This window comes from Pseudorasbora parva, chromosome 23 (genome assembly GCF_024679245.1).
Source record: "Pseudorasbora parva isolate DD20220531a chromosome 23, ASM2467924v1, whole genome shotgun sequence".
In the NCBI taxonomy this organism is placed as follows: Eukaryota; Metazoa; Chordata; class Actinopteri; order Cypriniformes; family Gobionidae; genus Pseudorasbora; species Pseudorasbora parva.
This window is the reverse complement of record NC_090194.1, coordinates 20182255-20197725: the sequence shown is the minus strand read 5'-3', so window position 1 is coordinate 20197725 and position 15471 is coordinate 20182255. Positions and strand designations below refer to the sequence as shown.

At 37.1% G+C, this 15471-nt stretch overlaps 1 protein-coding gene across 3 annotated transcripts in view; it reads right to left on the bottom strand.

Moving 5' to 3' along the window:
- Positions 1-8720, bottom strand: part of pam (peptidylglycine alpha-amidating monooxygenase) — a 70018-nt gene extending 61298 nt beyond the window's left edge. The window contains exons 1-3 of one of the 3 annotated variants that reach the window (XM_067434036.1): positions 8640-8674; positions 3809-3888; positions 113-555 (exon numbers count right to left, since the gene is read on the bottom strand). In XM_067434036.1, the coding sequence (XP_067290137.1) occupies positions 113-204 (92 nt within the window). In that variant the 5' untranslated portion in view covers positions 205-555; positions 3809-3888; positions 8640-8674. Of the gene's footprint in view, positions 1-112; positions 556-3808; positions 3889-8639 lie in introns of all 3 variants that reach the window. The other 2 variants (XM_067434038.1, XM_067434037.1) reach the window with 2 other exon arrangements.
- Positions 8721-15471: the final 6751 nt, after the last annotated feature.

Genomic DNA, 15471 nt, shown 5'->3' with positions numbered 1-15471 from the left:
GAAAAATTATACTGATGGATGGAATTTTCGCATTAAGATCTATAACATGCATTTCGAAATTCTATTCGTTTTTTTTTCATTTCATGCTGACAAAGAAAAAGAAAAGCCTCACCTCTTGAACCTGTACATGGGGTTTTGGATACTGCGGCTGTGGCACTGAAAGATGAGCGCAAACACGAATATGCCGCACCCCAGCATGCCCATCTCTGACCGGACGGAAGAACGATCAACAATAGAACTGAAAGTAAGCCGATGCGTTTTCCGCGTCAATCCTGCCCTACCGCCATAAGCAACGGCGACACTCAGCGACTGCAGGCTGCTCCGGTTCTCCTGCTCCTCTGATTCTCTCTTTCTGCTCTCCTCACTTGCTCAATCTCTTCAAAAAAGTGCCATAAAAACAGTCCACGTCTCAGTCGCCTCCACTCTGAATAAAACAAGGGCTGTCCAGATACAGTGACACCACCAAATGAGATGAAAAAGAAGAGGGAAAAGGCTTTCTGGTCCTTAGGCTGGGCAGAGCATATCACGAATGCAACATCAGGCTTCCGTCACGACCTGCAAAATCAGCAGTTGAAAAACAAGAGAACAGATATTAAAATACTGACTTTAAAAATATATATTGCAGCACTTTAAGAATAATCAGTAGGATTGATTTTTACATCCCCTACCAACATTCATGAAATATACATGCACAGAGTCTGTCTCTGAAGAGAGACAGTGGGAATGTGTGGAGAGAGGGGAAGTGAGAGAGCACACAATAATCTAATCAAAGAGGATTCCCATAACAATACTCTCGGCTTGCTCCCTAGGAGACACAGGAAGTGAAGGGGCCTTAGCAGTGTGACTGGAGATGTCACTTTAGTGGGGCGCACTATAATGAATATCTCTGCTGCAAGATCTCAGTTTGATTAGGAAGTGCTCAGAGGTATTCTCTGCGAGACGTCAATGACCAGGGCTGAGCCACTGGGAATTACGGGAGTGCATTTTCAACATGTCGTGTGTTTATCCTGAGAGCACCATCACAATATGTCCACATTCAGTGTCAACTGGATGCCAAAACAGACGCTGCCAAGCTAATCGTGACTGATATCATTTTTGTAATGGCAGATGTCTCATGATGACGATGAGAAGCCTAACCAAAGAAAGATAAATAAAGCAAACAGCTGAAAAAAACTACCAGACAGGGAAGAACTGGACGGCTTTCAGAAATGGGCTTACAGTCTTTCAATGTAAGCTGAACTAATCGCTGAAATAATCCTCTTGACACACGCTGTTGGAAATTAACATATTAAGAAGTAGCTGCTCTGTCTTTCTGGGGCATATGATAATAATATTTTTTTTAAATGTACACCTAAACAGACAAGCAAATTCAGGTTCCTTCCCTTGGATATTCTGAGATATAAACTGCCATTTTGAAAAATGTCAACATTTTCAAATAATAAACCTCTGTACAAGTCATTAACAAATGAATGTAAAGTAAATCATAAAGCCTTTTATCTATTCTCTTTTCTTGCTAAATTAATTAAATACTTAATTTAAACTGTCCATTTTATTGTAAAAGGAAAAAAAAAGTTTACTTTATTATTGCCCTTTTTCATTTTCACATCATATACACTGAATACATGAAAATAGAATTTCTTTTTTAAACAGAAACAATAAAGCACAAAAGGCTGTGCTATATTGTGAATACAGTAGCACTTGCAGCTGAAGTGTGGTCCAACGGAGGAATTTTGCACAAGTTAGTCTGGTCCAAGATGGCACTCCTAGCTTTTGTCTTGTAAGCCAGAGAAGGCTTTTACCTACCCAACGTATAAAAAGCTAGTTTGATAAGTTGTCAATAAAAGAAGGCAGCTGTCTGTGTCTTAATGGAAATTCTTTACAAAACAATGTACTTCCATGTTTTATCAAATTCATACTCTAAATCAAAGAAAACAGCAATCGTATGAATCCTATATCTATTGAGCATCCACATAGAGCATCACTTATAAGATGATTGGACTACATTATACATATACATAGTTCATTAACCATTCTCTTCATGGTTTTACATAAACACTTTGAAGGCTATGAGACACGAATGGTTCATTGAACCTTCCTTGCTTTTGGAATATGAAGGATTTCCACTGCTTTCCAAGAAATGATTTAAAGTAAGTATAAGACATTACGAGGTAAATTCTTTAAAAACTGATTGTGAATGTTGTCCAAGCCATATCGTGATCTGTTTATTGCCCTAAGGAAATAAAATGTTGGTTATACGATTATATGAAACGAAACCTGAATTGCTCAAAAAGCCCATTTGCAAACATATTAGAAATTTCTTGTTTTTTGGTTAATATTTAATAGTATCATATATTTATAACGCTGAATTTGAGAGCCAATCAAACCGCAAATCAGCCTCCAAACCTTCACTTAAGTCTTTGATGAAATGCTACCCTCAGTATTTCATTTTATTTAATGAAGTTCCCAATTGTTCTGAAGAAAGACTTTTTTACCTTCTCTGCTCTTATTTTCCAGTTGTCTTTAAACTATGCCAAAACTATGCATTTGGTGATATTTGTGGAATATTAAAATTTTATATGGACTGTAAATTCTAAATATCTCTCATAAATTAACACAGGACTGAGTTTTTTTTTTAGCTTTTTTAGGCCCTTCTCCTCTTCCTCTAAGAATTAGAATAAGTAGAAAATGGTAATTTGCACTCAAACTCTTTATTAAGCTACTATACATTATTTAAGCCTATTTTATTTACACTCTTAGAAGAAAAGGTTCTATATAGAACCTTAAAAGGGTCTGCGCTACGTAGTTGGAACCCCTAAAAGGTTCACTGCAAAAAAATGCTTTTCTTCCTTAGTATTTTTGTCTTGTTTCTAGTCCAAACATCTAAATATTCTTAAAACAAGAAGTATTTACTAGACAAGCAAAATTAATTGTCTTATTTTGGGAAAAAATAACTCAAAATGAAGAGAGTTTTTGCTAAGATAAGAAATGCATTTTTTTCTTTGATAAGAAATGCAGGTTTTTTTTTTTGTTTTTTGTTTTTTTTTGCTGTGTTCTATGCCAAAAGGGTTCTTTCTTGTCATTATAGAACCCTTTTAGCATAAAAGGGCCTTTGGAATATTTTCTTCTAAGAGTATACTGATATTTTAACTGTATCAGTTCTGTGAGAAAAGAGGAAAAGGTCAGCATAAAAATACATTAGCAATTGCATTTCAGCCATCACAGATCGACCCCAACTTCAATCTTTTTATATCAAAACAGAAGCTGTCAGAAAGCGCATACTCTGTTGTGCGTTCACTAGGTATGAATCATCTCACGCGCAAGTCTGCACGTCATCCAGCACCTGTTATGAAATGTTAAACTATCAGTCTGCAATCTCAAATAACGGATAAAAACACTCCTGTAATCCATGGAAACATCTACTTTTCAGCATCCCATGATGCTTTTTACTTTCCAAGAAATCTGTCCTAATTTCCTAAATAGCCATACATTTTTGATGAGGATGGCTTATGGATGGTGGGAGACAAGTATCACTCTGAGAAACAAACAGCCATCCAATGATCCCCTGCACCTTCTCAAACATACCATTGATCAACCTGCAAATATCAATCTGTCACACGGCAGAGTCTCTCAGAAGTCACAGTAAATTATCACTGACGCAATAAATCCACTCAAACCACCGCACTATATAGAGCTGCTCTTGTCACGAAGCATTCTCTCTGCCAACACTTGCATTAAACGCACTGTCACATAGGGAACAATAGAGTCAATGAGAAGGAGAAAAGACAAAAATTCATAACAGACTGCCTACCTCACTTGCTCGTCACATTAAGATCTGAATCACGGCAGAAAATGAGAGAGTACTCGAGAAAAGAGATGCTTCGGTGCAGCCTGACTCATAGAGAGAGAGAGAGGGAGGGAGAGAGAGAGAGGGAGGGAGAGAGAGAGAGAGAGAGAGAGAGAGAGAGAGATGGGGGGAGAAAAGAGAGACAGTCTAGCATGCTGGTTGACATCATCATCACACCCAAGACCTGAGAAGGTAACTATGGTAACCGCTGCACACCCACAGACATTCACCATCAGTTACCATAGTTACCATCCCCATGAGTCCTTCCCTCCACATTGATCCATCCATGTTTAAGCAGCCGTTATCTGTCATCCACACTGTGAAAACATAGTGGCTACGCCCACGTAGTCAGCGTTGGAGACTAACAACTGAAAGAAATCACAAACTGCTGATTTATTATGTTTGATTAAATGAGTATAGCATTATAATTTAGGTTTATTGCTGAAATTCATACATGCACGAATATATAAATAGTATAACATTGGGAGAATGACTCTGATTACATCACTGACAATGCTTCATGGGAGTGGGTGGTTGCCGAGCTCTTTTGACGCAGTATCTGTAGCCATGGTAACAGCAGCTTTGGTGGAGCTCTTTTCAAGATTCATGGGTAATGTAGTTCTTCACTGGGGATTTGGGTATTGCCTTTTTAATCAAGTTAAAAAAAACTCTGATTTATAGCATAAGCATTAATCATCACTTAAGAGTACTTTCAGAGCTTAAGGTAGTTCTTTGTTGAAAGCTATGCTATACAATTCAATTTAAAAGTGCTTTTTATTTTAAAGTGGCATTCAGCCATGTCCTTAAATTCAGAGCAATCCATAATTACAGGATTGTATTAGTTTGTTGTGTATTTTAGTGTAATTCTACTAAAATCCCAGATATTTGCTATAGCACCATTTGATTAATTTCATTACTGTCTCCTTGCTGTACACCAACCAATAAGGTAAGAACAGTGTTGAGAAGGTTACTTTGGCAAGTAACAATATGTTACAGATTACAAGTTACTTTTATATTAAAGTAATTTCAATTACTTAAAGGGTTACTTCAGCGATTAGCATATGGCTTTGTATCAGTAGAAACCCTGGAGAATATTCAAATTATTGTGCTTTCCCCCCTCTTATCTCCCTGAGACGAGAGATTTATGCATTTTATTTCTGGAAAAATTCCTCCAATGATGCAAAATTACGATTTTTGCATCATAGGAGGAATGTTTGCCCAGAGGCTAAAGACTACAGCCAGCAGAGGGAGCTATTTCCGCATGTTTTGAATCTGCGCATGGGGGATGGTAGATAACACTCAGCTGGCAGGGAGAGCTCAGCTTGCAGACAGGATCATTTAAACGGAGCTATGGTGAGCAATGTAAGTCTTTTAACTTCTCAAATTCATTTCCATAAAAGTTAAGCTTGCAAAGGCATGAAGTGAAACGCGTGCCAGACTGAACTCCTGTGTGAATGTATGCCGCGAGTGTAGTCGCGATTACCTCAGCTCTCATCACTCGTGCAGTTAGTGCTCAGGGCTGTGACACTCGCGCGGTGACTCACTCATTATATTGAACAGACACGTTCAGTTTTTAATTGTAGTGTCTTCTAACTCAGTCACAGTAATGAAGTTGGTGGTGTTGGGAATGGCCTCACAGGGCAGCGAAGCATTCTGGGAATTGTAGTCTTTCATCCCCATGGGACAAAAATACATTTTCTGTCTTTTCTCAGTCTAGAAGACACCAAATTCAAAAATAATTTCACATTTCTACTGCACTGATGACCCAGTTTAAATACAGATTCATCTTCCCAGCGCTGAAGTACCCCTTTAATGTAACTGATTACATTAGATTATGTTTCTACATTTTCTCAACTGTTAATCATTTTCAAACATTTAAACCAGGCAAGGTTAACCTCTTTAAGAGAAAATACAAAATTCTAGATCATTAAACTGTAATGAAAACATGACTTTTTTTCATACGTAAAAAAGTAAAAATTTGCATAATAATTCATTTTGCCACTGTGTATGTGAATGGAAAACATTATATCATATAAAACTTCTCAACTTTATAAAAGTCTCATTCATGAATTTTAACAAATATACAAATAATTTGCGCGTAAAATTGGCCTACAGTGAGGAAAATAAGTATTTGAACACCCTGCTATTTTTGCAAGTTCTCCCACTTAGATATCATGGAGGGGTCTGAAGTGAGGGGACAACATTCTTGAAGTGAACAAGTATGAGAATAATGATGATTTTAACATTTTAAAGATGTCATGAACTGGCTTTTTATTTTTTTTATACTGTCATCTGAGGTCAACTAATGATGTTTGTGTGCTTTTTAAATTAAAAATATCATATCTAATAAGTAATAGGCTATTTTGTACACTGGTTTTGAGACTCTCCAAAACGCTGGGTTCAAAACCATGGGCGTGACGCACTGGAGACTTGGAAGTAATACCAGTTTCTACGCAAGATTGATAAATGAGGGCCAATATGTTTCAAAATGAGAGATTAAAAAATAAAAACTAATAATACAAATAAAAACAGGCAAGCAGGTCAGCGGGAGGTTGGCTGCTGTCCCCAACACTGGCCTAAAAAAAACACTGGCAAGAGAAACCTAAAAGCATGCAACCAATGAAATGCTTGATGACATCACAGAAAATAATTCATTCAAATTGCCATTTAATCTTCTGTATAAAAATTATATCAGGGTATATAATTCAGGGATAATTCTCACTATTAACCTTATATTTTGCCTCAATAAACTCCTAATTACTGTTTATTAATAGTCAGTAAGGTTGTCAAGTTTAGGTATTGGTAGGAGGATTAAGGGATGTAGAATATGGTCATGCAGAATAAGGCATTAACATGATTTATAAGTACTAATAAACAGCTAATATCCATGTATGCATGCTAATAAGCAACTAGTGAGAAAAGGATGAAACTAAAGTGTTACCAAAAATATACATTGTGTCAACATCACAGGATGTGACCCTTTAAACTGTGTTGAAAGCCGTGACTTGCAAGGCATTCTCTGCAGTCAATGTTTCAGTAGCAGCATTAAAAAATGTCCCTCTTGTGCTTTTTCAGATATAACCTGATATATATAGTAATTAATATAGCTGTTCGTAAATGTAAAAGGTCTGCAAACATGTTTAAAGCCCAAAGATAAATGGAGTTATTGTCTCTCCTAAGAAAAGAAAAGAACTGAACTGCCTGAAACAAGTCGACAGTTATTCTGGTCTTACTTCCTGTTACATACCTACACTCAAAAAAAAAAACATTAGCTGTTTGTTAAGTTTATTTAAAGGACTCACACTCAAGCCATCCTAGTCAACTATCTGACTAATATTTAAAAAATGTCCTGACTAATCCAAGTATTATAATGGCAGCCCAAAACTTGAACCCCTAAAAACTGCATTATAAAAGTAATCTGCACAGCTCCAGGGGTTTATAAAGGCCTTCTGAAGTGAATCAATATCTTTGTGTAAGAAAAATATCCATATTTAAAACTTTATAAAGAATATCCAGCTTCCAGTGGCTGCCTCTCGCAGTTCAAACACTAAACGCTTTTTTCTGTAAGTTGAATACGGAAGGCGTTCCAACGGAAGATATTTTACTTTATATCATGTTAAATATAGAATTTTTCCTTTAATAACAATATTATTTCCTTTAATAAAGATTTGTAGTCAAATCTATCCCTTTAAATTAAATAAGCTAAAACAACACAAATCTTTAGTTGTTGTCATTTGCACTCAATTGTATTAAATTCAATTATATTTCTAAAATGTTACGTTAACAAAAAACATTCGTGTTAGGGCTACATGAATCATTTCTAGTTCCCAGCATGCTTTGCATCGGGATAGATCAGGAGTACATTTTGAAATTAAGACCTGTTTAATTTGTTGTTTTTTTATTTAGTAAAGGGAAAGGCGTGTTTTAACGTTTGATGTTCAGTTATATTTGAGTTTATGTTATGTCAGTGAGTTAATTAATGCAAAAGAGTAACATCACAATGAGTAAACCACAGAATATAATTCTGATGTGTAGCAAAAGATTATTGAGCTTCGCAAAATAGAAAGTGTCTCTAGAGCTAAAGCATTGAAAATCCCCATTTCCACCATCAGGGCAATAATTAAGAAGTTGCAATCAACAGGAAAAGTTACGAATCTGCCTGGAAGAGGACGTGTCTGACTTAACGTGTCTTTGGGTCAGAAAGGTTCTATGGTCAGAAAAGAGCTTTTTTGGCAGCAAACCCTGGTTAAATGCAGGACAATAAATACAACAAAGGGTAATCCAAAGCATAATAAATGATACAACATAACAGATTATAGACGATAAAAGGCACGACAATACAAGTTTTAGGCTAGTTTAACGTCAACGAGGACGATGTAAAAATCATGTTCTTGATTTTTTTATTTTTTTTACTTCAATCAAGATCATTAAAAATTTATTAAAACCTAAACATTTATAGCAACAGATATTATATTGTTGCCACCTTTATAGCTCTCATTTAATAACCGCTCGGTTTTAGAACAAGTTATGTTTTCACATTTGCTATAAAATACAATTTCGTAACAGTTTTAATAAGTTCTTAAATCTCACATATTCAGTATAAAATCCGAAAGTATTTTTTTTAATGGCTAGGTTGCTTTGCTAACCGATGACGTCGTGTGAAGTTCTGTGAACTTCACAGAAACGGTTCAAAAACGGAGACAGCACTAATATGATAAACGACAGGCTTATTTAAGACTTATAAGAGAACATGAGATGTTTATATACCCTCTTCAAAGACATGGCTGTTATTTACCTTAATTTGCTGTTCTTGTTTTGTCACGTTCAGTGTTCATTCAGACCAGTGTAATCGATAAATGAGCTCCTGAGTGAGAAAACCACGTGATGGTGCATGAGTAACGTTAGGCCTACATTTCTTTTGAATTTTTATTTATTTGTTTATTTATTAATTTATTATTCAGCTTCCACAAAAAGGACATTTAATATTAAACGGAATTTGGGGGATACAAACACCCTTACATCGTAGAAGGTAAAATATTAGGATACATTCTACAAATCACTTTTTTTCAGCATGAGGAATGGTTTTATACATTTCTTATTTGTAGTAATTTAATTAAATAATTCATAATTATTTATATTTACAGAAAAACCTTAAGGAGGGTATATGAAACTTCCCAAGTATAATTATTAATTTCAATCTGCTATCAATTATATTGGAGTCGTACTGTCCAAGAAGCCTTAATCTATTTTGATTATTAAATGTATCAAAAAATAGCATAGATGCCTGCTTCCAAAAGTCTTCTGAAAACTAAATAATTGAGTTCTATATAATAATTCAAATTTAAAATAGAAAAAAAACTTAAATTGGCAAAGATGTTTAAATGTAAATAAATTAATAATAATAAAAAAAATATTTTAATCGAAAAGTAAGCTGATTGTTTAAACCAGGGGGTTTCAAACTGGGGTCCGGGGACCCCCAGGGGTTCTCCAGAAGGTTATAAGGGGTCCCCAGACAATTTCAGAGAATAAAAAGACAAAGCAATAATGGATAGAGTATACTCTAACTATTTTTATTTCTATATATTTCTAACTAATTTCTAAATGTTTCTCTCATTTCTTGTCGTATACATACTTTCCAGAATTGCATACATTTGCTATGCATTTTTCTAGTGAGTTTTTCTCACTCCTTTATCTCGCTCACTGGGGTTGTAGGCAAGACCGTAAACTGCTTAGATACAATTATTGTGAAAGTTGCTTATATAATTTTTAATTGAAAATGTTCTTCAGGTTTATACATCCAACATTAAGTAGGCTATAGCCAATTTAAATTGGGAAACAATATGTTGTATTTAAATATCGCACACTTAGGCCTACTATTTATCTAACAGTTAAAATGGATAAATTAATTTTAGGAAAAGGGTCCCTCACAAAGGTTCATCATATTTGGGGGTCCTTGGCGTCATAAAGTTTGAAAACTGCAATTAAAGAAAGAAAGAAAGAAAGAAAGAAAGAAAGAAAGAAAGAAAGAAAGAAAGAAAGAAAGAAAGAAAGAAAGAAAGAAAGAAAGAAAGAAAGAAAGAAAGAAAGAAAGAAAGACAACCGGCGACTAAGTGACTCAAAACATTACAAACTTGAATTTTTAAGCAAAAAACTACAAAAGATCCAAAAACAAAGATGAGTCAAAAAGTTCTAATCCAAAGGTATTTAATAAAAGAATGAACAGAATAATAACCGAATATCCAACATAGCATAACTGCTTGCACTTAACACAAACAGCAAATAAAATGCTGGGATAATGAACTAAATTAGAAGCAGCTGTCCATAGAAACTAAGGATGCAAAAATACAGTTAGTCCATGGTTCAATACATGCTTCGGTTTTCAACCACGGTTTTCGTTTCGTTTCATTTTTTTATTCTATTCTTAGGTGACAGGAACAGAAAGAGGTTAAGGAGAAAATGTTTTTATTTCAATACTCTTTTTTATTTCAATTAAAAGACTTGAAAAACCTTACTTAAACTTAAAACTTTGTCTTTTGATGTTTTATTAACATCATTTAGATGTAAACTGTCCCTTTAAAGGTCCACTGAAATCAAAATGTACGTTTTTTAGCTTTTGGTATGACTGTGTTAGCTTTAAAGTTATTAATAAGCTGATATGTTCCAAAACTATGACAAAATTTGCATTTAGGAGATATAAGCATTCAAAATTTACAGTGTCCCACGAATCTCAGATTTTGGTGACATCATCGCAGACTTGTCCAATCAAAATGCTCTCTAGAATCTAAAGCCTGCCCCCTTACACTGCTGAAGCTGCGGCTGAAATCGGTCAGTTGTTAACACACATTTACTAATTTCTACATGGTGAACAGCACATAGCACACTATATATGCGATAGGAAATGATTCAGTGTAAATATGCTTTCATTTGAGGCGAATAAAGTCTGTTTTCACGTTAGTTTCACACACCACAGCAGCGCACACAACCCAACGGCTCTGGTTTAAATTTAGACTACAGACACGAGAGCGCAGCGCGGATCATATGCGCGAGTCCGCGCTGACAACAAACATATCGACCCATTTAAATTCTGCACAGAATGCTGCATTTCAAAAGCGATATGGAGGAGATTATGATGGTAAACATAGGAAACTGGCTTTACCAAACAGAAAGGTCCGCTCTTGCGCTCTTGCGCTCTAGTCAAACTGTATATTAACAAAACGCTATTGGCTGTTTCAAAAAAGGGGAGGCGGTGTTAACAGCTGAAGCCGTTTCAGGGGAAATTACATCAAGACAATGAATAATGCAGCGCGTTTCAAGGCACTTCAGTGGGCCTTTAAGGACAAGTGTTCACTAGCTGCGCTGCTGTCAATATAAGACCTGCTAGCATACAGACACACAATTTTACTTTCACTTTAGACATAACCGACTGTGTTTATGTTAAAGGTCCCGTTCTTCGCGATTCCATCTTTCAAACTTTAGTTAGTGTGAAATGTTGCTGTTAGAGCATAAATAATACCAATTAATCAAAGTTCAATGCCAAGCGAGATATTTTATTTAACAGAAGTTCCCTTTCAACGCCTACAGCGAACAGCCGGTTTGGACTACACCCCTGCACTTCCTTGCATGAATGACGTCACTAGAACCGTTTGTTGACTAACCCTCCGCCCACAAGAACACGCAAAAAAGAGGGCGTGGTCTTGTTGCTCTCCCACGTGGAGAACAAGGGGGTAATCTAGCGCTCGGAAAGCGTTCCACCCCTAGGGGCTGCCATTGCTAACCAAGCCATCCCCTGCTGTTAGCATCCCATTGACTCCCATTCATTTTTGAGTCACTTTGACAGTGAATAACTTTACATCTGAGACGTTTAAAGACTCCATTTGTCCATTGTTTATTTCTAAAGAAACACGACAATGCCGTAGAACGCCGTAGAAGGCAATGGGATCGCTCCGTCCATTTCTTTTACTGTCTATGGTGGAGAAGAGCGCACATTCAGCGTTTGCATCTCCCCGTTATGGTAAGAGGCGGGACCTTTCCGGGCAAAGTGTGCTAAGCTGCTGTCCAATCACAACACGGGAAGCGCTGGCCCAATCAGAACTCGTTACGTGTTTATGAAGGAGGGACTTCATAGAACAAGGAAATCATCAGGCCGTTTTTAGGACAGAGGAAATAGCGGTGTACAGAAAAGTAAATTGTGTGAAAAATACTGTGGTTTTTTACACGCGAAACATGAACTCATGTTATATTGCACACTGTAAACATAATCAAAGCTTCGAAAACACGCAAAGAACGGGACCTTTAACTTTGTGTATTTGACAGTATTAGCGCAGTAAGACAACTTAGTCCAGTAATTACGTGTGTTTGACAGGCTTTCAGTGTGCTCGCTCAGCGCATGTAAAACAGTGTATGCAAGCAAATTTTATTTTAACCGGCAAGGCTTTAAAACACATGCAAATAATAAACTTTTATAATTGTGAATAACTATAGTGTTCTGTGAAAAACTCTCTTACACCAGCATTTCAAGCGTGGCTAAACACCCCCTAACTTTAGTGCATATGATTGGATTTTTGCTCATATGAGCGCGTAGACTCATAAAGAAATAGAAATTAATTAAAAGCAAAACCAGAAGAAGAAAAAACGCAATTCACAATCACGTATTGAACCGTGAATGCCATACTGAACAGTTCAATATTATATTAAGAATTGTGGCATCCCTAATAGAAACAATGATTCGTGGGAAAATGTGACAAAGGAGAACATGACTGAGAAAAACGAATTAAAACTCCATGATAATAAAACCAACTTCACAGAACCGTGACAACTGTGTACTTGACGGCTTTAGTAAGGAAAAGAACTACAGTCCCATGAAGCATAAAAGCACTCATTTAAAAATGTTTTTGGAGTATGAGGTCTCAACACGGAACAAGATTGGACGTTTCTAAATTTGTGGGTGTTTTCAAACTGATGGATGTTTATGAATCACGCAATTAAAATAATCCCCCCTCCACACTGTGATGTGGGCATATCAGGTAACACGGTTAAAACGTCCCTCTGTTTATGGCCACGCACACTGATGTGGTAACGCCTATTACTGACCTGCAGAGACATATACTTGAATTTTTAAAGGTGCCCTAGAATGAGTTGAAACAATATGTTGTTCTCTGATATCTACATAGAGGGTATGTGACTTATTTAAGGGCAAAACTTGTCCAGATACAGTTTTACAGTTTTACACCCTAGAAATTGTCTCTAGGTGGCCAAGAAATCTAGACGCACCCTAGCGGCAGCAAATCTAATCTGACGCGAGTGTCGTCTAGTAATTCTCAATACACTTCTGAGCTGTAAAAACCAAACTCTGGTCAGGCCAATCACATCGTGTGTAGAGTCGGTGGGCAGGCTTAATGTAATGATGGCAGAGTTGCGTGCTACTTGTAAACAAAGAAGCTGGCAAACGGTGGTCTAAGCTTTTCTTTGAGTAAAGAACAAAGAACCGCACTGAAATCTTCTTAAGAAGGGAAAATGTGTTCGGAAGAGTTTTGGCGACCGGATACGGTGAAAGTTTAATCTATCAACTAGGTCCGCTTCTTCGTTGCTCTGGTTGGTTGTAGCGCTATCCAATTGCGTGCAGAGGGAGTTTGAAAGACAACCGTTTATCCCGGCCCTCAGATTGAGCCCTGTCAATGGTGAGTTTCCAGACCAAACATCTTGATGTGGGTCTGACTTGAGGATGTAATAATCTGTTTTTGCCTTATTTTGAAGGGTCATGAATATTAATGTTGAGCTCTGCTCTGATTGGCTTATTTCAGTAGCTCACACAAATTCAGTTGTTCAGCGGTCAGGACCCACAGTCATGAGTCCTGACCATCCTGACAGAACACAGACCGACTTACTTAGCCTAGAAATCTAGACGCACCCTAGCGGCAGCAAATTTAATTTGCCCGCAAGTGTCGTCTAGGAACTCTCAATACCCTTCTGAGCTGTGTGCCTCAAAATCTGGACGGCCCAATCACATCATGTATAGAGTCGGCGGGCGGGGCCATAATGACGACGGCCGAGTTGCGTTTGCGTGCTTCTAGTAAACACAGAAACTGGCGAACGGCTGCGGTCTTTCGAATCAGCTCTGACCGCGACTCTGGAAGACTTGGAGTTAAGCTTTTCTCTGAGAAAAGAACAAAGAGCGGCACTGAAGTCATTCTTAAAAAGGGAAGATGTGTTCGTAGTTTAGCCGACCGGAAACGGCGCATGTTTAATCAGTTAGCGAGCTCTGCTTCACCTTCGTTGCTCTGGTTGGTGGTAGCGCTATCCTATCGCGTGCAGAGGGAGTTTGAAAGACAACCGTTTATCCCGCCCCTCGGATTGAGTCCTGTCTATGGTGAGTTTCCAGACCAAACATCTTGATGTGGGTCTGGCTTGTCAGGCTACGACTGAATGACACTTTAAGCCAAACATCTTAAAAGGAGATTGCTAAAATGCAGCTTACGTGTTTACTGGTGTTTTCAGATCATCCGTGCACGAGAAAGAGCTTATGTGCATATGGTTGCCAGATTGGACATATTTAGGTAGAACACCAGATAATATACGTGTTCTTTTCACAGAAAAGTTCTGATTGGGGGATTTCAATTACTGACTGGCAAACACGAACACTCGAACGCTCTTCTTCCCCCCCCCCCCCCCCCCCCCCCGACAAAACCAAAACCAGTGCTTTTTGTTCAAGTTTTTATTTTTTAAACTACATTTTAGACTTTTCTTTTTTTTGTCAATAATATTGCATGTTTATATAACGTTAGTCACAATGTAGGCTACGCAGTGACTGTGATGTACTCTGAAATATAAGCAGGCAAAAACATCATACTTCAGTTCTCAAAAATATAAGTATATATTTTTTACTATATGAATATCCTTGTCAAATGACTGTCATTTTAACTTATATGTTGGAGAAGATTATGTTAGCTAGAAGGATCGAGTGAGCGATCTGTAAGCAACTAAACTATGAAGTATCTATGGTTGTATTTTGTAATACAAAATAAAAATAACCTTTGCCATTAGACACACTATTTAGTTTTGTATGGTACTTGGAGTTCCCTATTGTTACTGTACTAGCATCTTGTGTTATCTAGACAATGGTGTCTCTCTAAGGAACTTTCAATTTAATCCACACTGTTGTTTAGACAGTCAATAAGCGGATAAATCAATTCTTACTGCTTGCAGGAATATATTTGGAATTTCCCCTTTCTTCAGTTGGGCATGAGCAAACAAACGATTTATCGTGGTGCCCCCCTCAGCACTTGGTGCCCTACGCGCAGCCTTTAAAAAAAGATGTAAAAAAAAGTAGTCAAACCTTTTTTGCATTTCAGAACCTTAGGAAATGGACAGCGGCCGACACAACACACACACCTATTTAATTGATAATAAAGTAACATATCTTTCAAATCAGGACAGCGCCACTTCTCACAAATACAGACAGGTTTGGAGATGAAAAGTTTAACTGAGACGTAACCGCGATCAGCTTCGTGGGAAATTAAGAATCAATGTCACACAAGTCCACACAGTAAAATTGGTGGATAAGATATTGGAGCAGGCGACTGACAGCTACACATAGCACCAACTTCAATGTTTATTTTAAAGGTCCCGTT